We start from the raw sequence: 8,094 nt of genomic DNA, 5'->3' as shown, positions 1-8,094 counted from the left end.
GCGCTGACAAGATGCCACTGGCTCAGTGGATGGTTTCAGTGTCGGATGTGCCAGTAGCTGTTACCCAGAAATAAAAACTCCAGTGGAATATATACCAGGATCCTGCTCAGCACTAGGTGTCCAAAGTCCAGACATGGACACTGAGTACATTTACATTTATTCATTTAGCTGACACTTTTCTCCAAAGCAATTTATAATGTTCAGAATCAGAATCAGAACGAGCTTTATTGCCAAGTGTGTTCACACATACAAGAAATTTGTCTTGGTGACAGAAACTTCCACAGCACAGACAGAATGACAGTGACAAGACAGATGAGAAGATAGAATATGTGAATGAAGGATAAAAAATATATAAAATATAAAGTACCTAATATACCAAAATAGTCACTAGCAATGTTAAGGTTACCATGAGGAGATGAAGCACAAACCTGCAATCTTTGGGTCCAAAGGCAGTTGTTCTAACCACTATGCTACCAGCTGAGTACTGCAGAACCCCACAGCTGCATGTACAGATGATGTAAAAATTGCAATTCAGGTGTCACAATTTGTGACATTTTTACCCAAATTGCTCCTCAAAACACAGCAGTCTTCAGTGTGTGTTTACATTACATTTATTTGACACATTTCTCCAAAGCAACTTACAGTGTTAAGCTAGTTACAATTATTTACCCATTTATACACCTTGTTAATTTTACTGGAGCAACTGAGGGTAAGTATCTTACCCAAGGGTACTACAGCTAGAAGTGAAATTCAAACCTGTAGCCTTTGGATCTGAAAGCAGTAGCTCTAACTACTGCACTACCAGCTGCACTATTTTTCACACCTGCTGGAATCCAAGGTGGTCCTTCTGAGCCTTTGTCGCACATGAACTGTCTCATGGTGTGATCACCTTCACCTGCTCGGAGTTACTGTCCACAACCAGGTAAACAATATTCTCTGAGAGAGATGAGAAGACAGTGAGTGTTTTGAAGTGTACCAATGCTGTCATGACAGTGATCCTCCAGCAGTGTCTGCAGAGGCGATACACTTACCGTGCGCAGGAGGCTTGAATCTTTGGTAACACTTGAACACAGTGATGAGAAGCAGAGCCTCCCCGGTCTGAAATACGATAACGATGAGGGGAAACAGGTAGAGGGGTCCGATGACCTCATGAGGAAACGCCACTTTGAGAATGGCGGAGCACAGCTGGATATTCTGACAGCCGGTCTCCATGGAAATGGTCCTCCTGCATCTTACAAAGCAGGTGTCCACACATCATCATCATCATCATCATCATTTTGAACAGTTTCATCACGTGACTAGAGTTTCTGTCTTTTTTACAGTGAAAATGTCATTGTGTAATTTTCAACATATTTTACACACCCATGTTGACATTATCATGTGGTTACTAGAGAAATGACACCATGATGCTGGTATAGATATATGTTATCATTGCAGTGAAAAAGATTTCAGGGAATGCCATGACTGGAGTGTCTGAGTGCTTGCTTGCCCCCAGAGCATTTTGTTTTTCTGTTCATAGTGGAATGTTTATTATGCAGTGATTTTACGATCATAGTATTGTCATAAATATATGGACAAATCATGTGTGCTACAACTTTGTGATAAGAGTGAAAAGGAATCATTGTGTTTTTAAGACATAAATTTCATTGTCCTTGATGATTGTATAATCCATCCATCCATGTACAGTATAGATTATATATGATTGAATAGAGCTTTTGCATTTGTTTTAATTAATTTTATCAAAATATATCTTTCTGAGAATGATTTATACTATACATGTGACACCTTCTGTTTAAAGCCATTGTAGGACACAATTGGACTAAATGCTAAAGAAAAACAGAAAAATTAAACCTGTGTCAATTTCGTTTAGAAGGATGCAGATATGTGTTCATCGTTCTTTACACAAAGTTATATTAAGACAGGTGACACCAATGTTTTCTTCATTTCCTGTGAACTCATGTGAGGCAGATTTACTCAAGGACATTTTTTTAAGTATGCTGCAATGTGCCTTTAAAATCACAATACTGACATTTTAAAAACATTAATAGACCAGGTAACAGTATCGTACTTTTTCCTCTGCAGTTTTAAATTACTTAAGGCACACTGAGTGACTACAGACATGTCCTACACTATGACACTCGCTGTGCTAAAAAAATTAATTTTTGTTTTAATTTTTTATTTAATTGTTTACTATTAGGGGGGTGCGGTGGCGCAGTGGGTTGGACCGGGTCCTGCTCTCCAGTGGGTCTGGGGTTCGTGTCCCGCTTGGGGTGCCTTGTGACGGACTGGCGTCCTGTCCTGGGTGTGTCCCCTCCCCCTCCGGCCTTACGCCCTGTGTTGCCGGGTAGGCTCCGGTTCCCCGTGACCCCGTATGGGACAAGCGGTTCTGAAAATGTGTGTGTGTGTTTACTATTAGGGGGGTGCGGTGGCGCAGTGGGTTGGACCGGGTCCTGCTCTCCAGTGGGTCTGGGGTTCGTGTCCCGCTTGGGGTGCCTTGCAACGGACTGGCGTCCCGTCCTGGGTGTGTCCCCTCCCCCTCCGGCCTTACGCCCTGTGTTGCCGGGTAGGCTCCGGTTCCCCGCCACCCCATATGGGACAAGCGGTTCAGAAAGTGTGTGTGTGGCTCATTGTCACTGTTTTATTAGTAACTCGTACTTAAATTTATTTATTTATTTATTTATTTATTTCTATTGCACTGTGTGCGTTTTTGTGTAAGTGTGGCTCAGTGCAAGTCTGTGGAATACAAATTGTCTAGAATGTATAAGAATTTAAACTTTTTTCCTAATTCTGTGTTTTTTTTATTTATTTATTATCTTTATTTTTTTGTGGCTCATTGTCACTAGAGAACCTCAAGTTTTTAAGAAAATTTTCCAAAACTTTTCTTCTGAAAGGAGGTTTATTGTTTAAAGTGAGCTTTACAGTACCAGTGGCCACATTTTCATAAATGATGGAGTGGCGCAGGGCACTTACTCTTGGCTGAGCTTGAAGAACATGGACATGGTGTACCCCAGGCAGAAACCTGCCATCGGCATGGAAGAGGCAATAGCCATGAGCTGGGGCGACAGGACCATCCATACCATACCTCCAACCGTGATTCCTGACATAATGCCAATCGCTATGGAAGCCACCAGCAGGCTGCTGAGACCAGCCTGTGGGATGAATATCGACACCATTGCAGTACACTGGATGTAAAGGTGAAAATTACGCTTAATATTGCATGCTTCATAAAGTAATCAGATATTGAGAAGGCACACAATTTATATAGGTCAGGCTGTCAAGGGTGAAAGAACAGTACTGCACATATTCTGTGCGCTGTACCCTACTTCTGGTATCACTCTCCTTCAAGAAGATGCATCATAATCATGTGATATGGGTTCATGAAAACCATGTGGTTTCTGCATTAGTCCAGAACCCTCCTAGATGGTGAGTTTACACACCATATTGAGAGTCTGGGACAGCAGATGGGATGACGTGGGTGTGAGTGGCCCCTCACCTTCATGACAATCGGGGAGTAGGCAGGCACCCTGTGGTTGATGGCGATGCCAATAGCACAGGGCACCAAGGTCATCACCAGGGTGATCATGATGCTGACATAGGGCACAGTGTTCTCCAAATTTGAGAAGCCCTGGCAGTATAAGTACAGGAGCAGAGGCATCATGCCCAGTGAAACAACGTTGGAGCAGGTGGTCATCACAATGCTGAGAGAGGGACAGAAAGAGAGACACAGGAAGAGCTTGCCACCTGTGGGGATCACAGCATATTTATATGTAGTCTACACATTTACATATCTCCACAATTTCCATGAATCAGCCTTCTTACTGCTTCAGAAATATGCCTATTTTACTTTACTAACGTGCATTGTCCTATATGTTAGAACCAGCTGTTGACAACTAATTAAATGATGTGGAGAACATACTTTGGAAATAATATCTATATTTGTAACATTAAACCGGTTTCTGAATTTATGCAGTTAACTGTTTGTTCTCATAGGAAACTCTTCTAGAAAACAGTCCCAACCAGTCCTAATTCGTACCTTTTCAGACTCAGCTGAGATTTATGCGGTGTGTAACTGACATTAACATGTATTCATATCAGATGCTAATAACCTACAGTGCTGCTTGAATCTATAGGGATAGTTGTTGTTCTTCTATAAAATATTACATTTATTTAGCACTACTAAAATTACTTACAGTGGGTCACTCATCCATACATCAGCAGAACACACTCTCTATCACTCATACACTAGGGGGGTGAAGCTGAACAGCATGTCTTTGCACTGTGGGAGGAAACCAGAGCACCCATAGTAAACACAAACTCCATACAGAAAGACTAGGGATTGAATCCATGACTTCTCGCTCCATCTAGGCACTACTAGCAGCATCACTACTCACAGCAGCACTACTCACTGTGCCACCCTATTAAATACAAGGATAAACTTATAAAATCAGAATCTTAAATCCTAAAATAAACTTTGAAAATTAATAAACTATAATGATTTACACACCTGATTCTACTTTCCTGCTTTGTTTAACCAATATAAGTTGGGGTTCTTATATTTTTTCACTTGCACTACTGTTTTTCTACTACACACATGATTTCCTCTAAAGTAGCAGAATGACTGTGACAGCAAAGACTTCTGAGCTCAGAGAAAATGGCATTTGGAAATTCTTTCCGAAAAAAATCGGCCATAACTATTGCAAAGCATGACTACAGACTACGGCAGCCTGTAGTCAACTGTCTTTCCTCTGCTTTGTTTCCTTGTCTGATGTATTTGTTTATTTGCCTTGTGTCTGTGTTCAAGTGCTCTATGTCACTGCGTGGAAAGAGCATTCTATAAAAATAAATTGAATTGAAAGCAGCTCTCTGTGTGCATAAAGGCTGTAGTCAGCTGCTGTACCTTAAGTTCATGTCACCCTGGAGAGCCAGGCTGAAGATGTTGGACAGGTTTCCCCCAGGGCAGCAGCCACAGATCAGCACGGTTACAGCCTCAATGGGACTCAGCTGGAATGCCTTGGCCAGAGTGAAGGCGATCAGGGGCATGATGCCAAACTGAGCCACCACAGCAATGGTCACCCCTTTGGGCTTCAGAATGTGGGCTTTGATCTTGGAAATTTCCATGGTACAACCCAGAGACACCATAGTCACAAAGAGGATGATGATGGTGATGCCGTTGATGGCGCTGTCTATTTCAGGGGAGACAGAAAAATGGAAGCTGCTGGTGGAGTTGGGGGGCATGCTGTTGATGCCTCTGGTACTGTCCCAGGAATAAAAGCCACTGCTGGAAGGGCCATCGCTCTGGTTCATGATGGAATCCACCCCAAAGCTGATCTTTTATCATTTCCTGCTTGAATCCCTAGTCACTGTACAACAGAGGTAAGAAAAAAGAGCATGTTTTCCTAGTTTGGCTTTACATTCAGAGCGGCACCTGTCTCCAGCAGTTATTGCAATATCCCACAAAACAGACAGGGATGAGAAATGTAGGGCCATCCTTAGAAAAGCTGCGGGGAGTGCTGCTAGCTGTTCTCCTTGTGACTTTCAGCTGCTCTTCACGTGCTCTGGTGGTAGGGGGACCTCTTAGCCATAACCCCAGCAGAAGGAGAACATGAACACCCAAAGAATTTCAAAACACCTCTTTTCAGTATAATGACAATATTTGGGATTATTTTCTACAATTGCTTTTTCTTTTTGAATTACACAGCATTTAAATTTGTTCTGCCAAATAGCATGAAGCACCCCAGCTCAATTACATAAATCTCCTTTTTTTAACTCATTTGTAGGGAAACAGTGAGACTAGCAACTGAGTGTTCTTATCTCAGGCAATGTCAGGGCTCTTCTGTGGGAGTTCTGTATTTTTCAGTACAGCATATCACCAGCATGCAGTATTCTCCCAGACAAATGTTTGTTATATATATGGTACTGTGCAAAAATTTTAGGCACTTGGTTGGGGAAAAGAGCTCTAAAGTCAGAATGATTCCAGAAGTAATGCTCTTAATTAGTAAATTTCCTATAAAGCTTAGTAACCATCCATTGTCAACAACTGCTTGTCCCAAGTGGGGTCACAGCAGGCTTGACTGGGTCCTGCTATCTGGAGGGTCTGGGGTCGAATTCTGCTTGGGGTGCCTTGCGATGGACTGGCTCCCTCTCCAGCCTTATGCCCTATGTTGTCGGGTTAGGCTCCGGTTTGCCGCGACCCTGCTCGGGACAAGCGGTTTAAGACTGTAACTTTCTGCAAAAAGAATGCTTGGAAATCTAAAATATGCTCTTTCCCATTGACAGTAATGCAGAAGACGTTAAATAACTGTCTAAAACAAATATTTTTGTAAAACATCTAAGTGCATAAGACTTTGGCACAGTACTGTAACTGCTTCCATGGAAACAGCAGGCATAGATAGATCTTCCACTTTTATTGTTGTTAAACAACCACACTAAAGGGCTTACAGAGAACAGGGGGTGTACACTACCTAGCAGTCCGCACTATTAATCCTGTTATATACATGGGTTATTACTAACTCGGGTATCTATTTGTACATGGTCAACATAGCTGTTGAGTAGGGTTAATAAATAAATCAAATATCAACGGTCCATAAAACTATATAAAATTAAACAAATAAAATGTTTAAAAAACTTTAAAATGTACTAGAAATTGATTTTTAATGATATCAAACTGTAACAATGCAGACAGAAAGATTGAAGCAGAACATAAAAATATTATAAAAATTTTTGGTTTGATGTATTGACAAATTTTATCCCCAGCATAAAAACCCAAAAGTTACTGAAGTCAGATAAAAAGTTACACATGCCTGTGTCTAGTGCTATACTGTACAACATTTTAGGAAAAAACTAACACTGTATTTGCAGTTAGAGGATCAGATGTTTCAGATGTTCTGTTTAAATCTAAAACATCTGCTGTTGTGAAGAGTTAATACCAGCCACATGCCTACCTTCATTATGTCTCCATCCACGGTGGTTCAGGCAGCCTGCTGAGCTCTTCTACTCAGCCTTGTGTGTCTCACTACTCTTTTCTCACTCATTTTCCTAAACCACAGTCTGCCCCTCTGCCTCACAGCCAACAAGACACAGCCGGACACGTGACATCATGGTCATGTGGCTGGGTGAGAGAGGTACCACCACTAGCATCTGGAAGCTCATCAGAAATACTGTCTTCCATTTTAAGATATATGATTGTGGCATCATGAACCACCAAGGAAAAAAGAGTAGGTCTGAAAGGGTAAAGTACTGTGAAGTGTGTCATAAGATTGTCATATAGCAACTGCCATTCAGCAGGTGGGTACTGGTTCAATTGACTGCTATCGATGGTTGAAATTCTGCTTTGTCCTCCATGGTTTCACTTAAGAAGTACTTTAATCAGCTCAACATTTGCACTGACATTTTGAAAAAGATTGTGCAAAAGGGCTCGATTACTACATATTTTAGTAATGTGTTCCCAGTTGCCTTATTTACCCAAAGTCTATTGTTTGCTGCAAGACTGAAATTTCTCCCTCCCCCTTTATGGTCATTATCAGAAGCACTGAACTTCAAGTTTGCACTACAGGCAACAGAAAAGCAGGCTTGTGTTGTTTCTGACTCATCTTTATGTGCTGTCTCATTGAGCAAGACTTTAGAAGTGTGGGAATGCTCTGTGTTTAATGGGGCCTATTGTGAGTGCTGAATGCTGCTATTTCAATTGCACCCTGGCAGACTCAGCACTTGGCACTCGTGCCCTGCCACTAGACTATCAATAGGCATTATACAAATAGGGCCCAGAGTCGGGGCTTCTGGCTAACTGTTCCACATCATGACACAAGTGGTGCCAACCTTGCAGGATCTACCCAGCGGAGTGGCCAAAGAAAATACAAGAATGGTTTTTTTTTCCTTTTTTTTCAATAAGACTAATCTTTTTTTCAGAATAAGTGGTGTGAAATTTTATCTTGGCTACAAGAGGTAGACTGCACCTGTCAGTTATGTGTTGGCCTCAGACTACCCTAAGAGTCACTATTACAGATATATTTCTTTACATATCAGAAGTGTTACAGTGCTGTAGTTAAGCCGGGTCATAGTCTGAGTGAAAAGTGAAAAGTCAAACTTGTTGAACAA

General features: G+C 41.6%; 1 protein-coding gene across 1 annotated transcript; it reads right to left on the bottom strand.

Annotated features, from left to right (window-relative positions):
• Positions 1–827: 827 nt before the first annotated feature.
• Positions 828–7,036, bottom strand: slc10a1 (solute carrier family 10 member 1). Its single transcript, XM_018727525.1, has 6 exons — positions 6,942–7,036; positions 4,898–5,360; positions 3,494–3,698; positions 2,971–3,149; positions 1,032–1,231; positions 828–936 (listed from the first exon to the last, which is right to left on the bottom strand). The coding sequence occupies exons 2-6, from the start codon at positions 5,302–5,304 to the stop codon at positions 875–877; spliced, it is 1,053 nt and encodes a 350-aa protein (XP_018583041.1). The 5' UTR covers positions 5,305–5,360; positions 6,942–7,036; the 3' UTR covers positions 828–874.
• Positions 7,037–8,094: the final 1,058 nt, after the last annotated feature.

This window comes from Scleropages formosus, chromosome 15 (assembly GCF_900964775.1).
Source record: "Scleropages formosus chromosome 15, fSclFor1.1, whole genome shotgun sequence".
Lineage (NCBI taxonomy): Eukaryota > Metazoa > Chordata > Actinopteri > Osteoglossiformes > Osteoglossidae > Scleropages > Scleropages formosus.
Note: the sequence above shows the minus strand (reverse complement) of the source record. Positions and strands in the feature narration are given on the sequence as shown.

Excerpts from the sequence above, each read along its gene's own strand:
- slc10a1 (XM_018727525.1), bottom strand. The coding sequence starts at position 5,304 with ATGAACCAGAGCGATGGCCCTTCCAGCAGTGGCTTTTATTCCTGGGAC. Across the intron at positions 3,699-4,897 it reads CAGGGTGACATGAACTTAAG|CATTGTGATGACCACCTGCT; the intron begins GTACAGCAGCTG and ends TCCCTCTCTCAG. Across the intron at positions 1,232-2,970 it reads TTCTTCAAGCTCAGCCAAGA|ATGCAGGAGGACCATTTCCA; the intron begins GTAAGTGCCCTG and ends CTGCTTTGTAAG.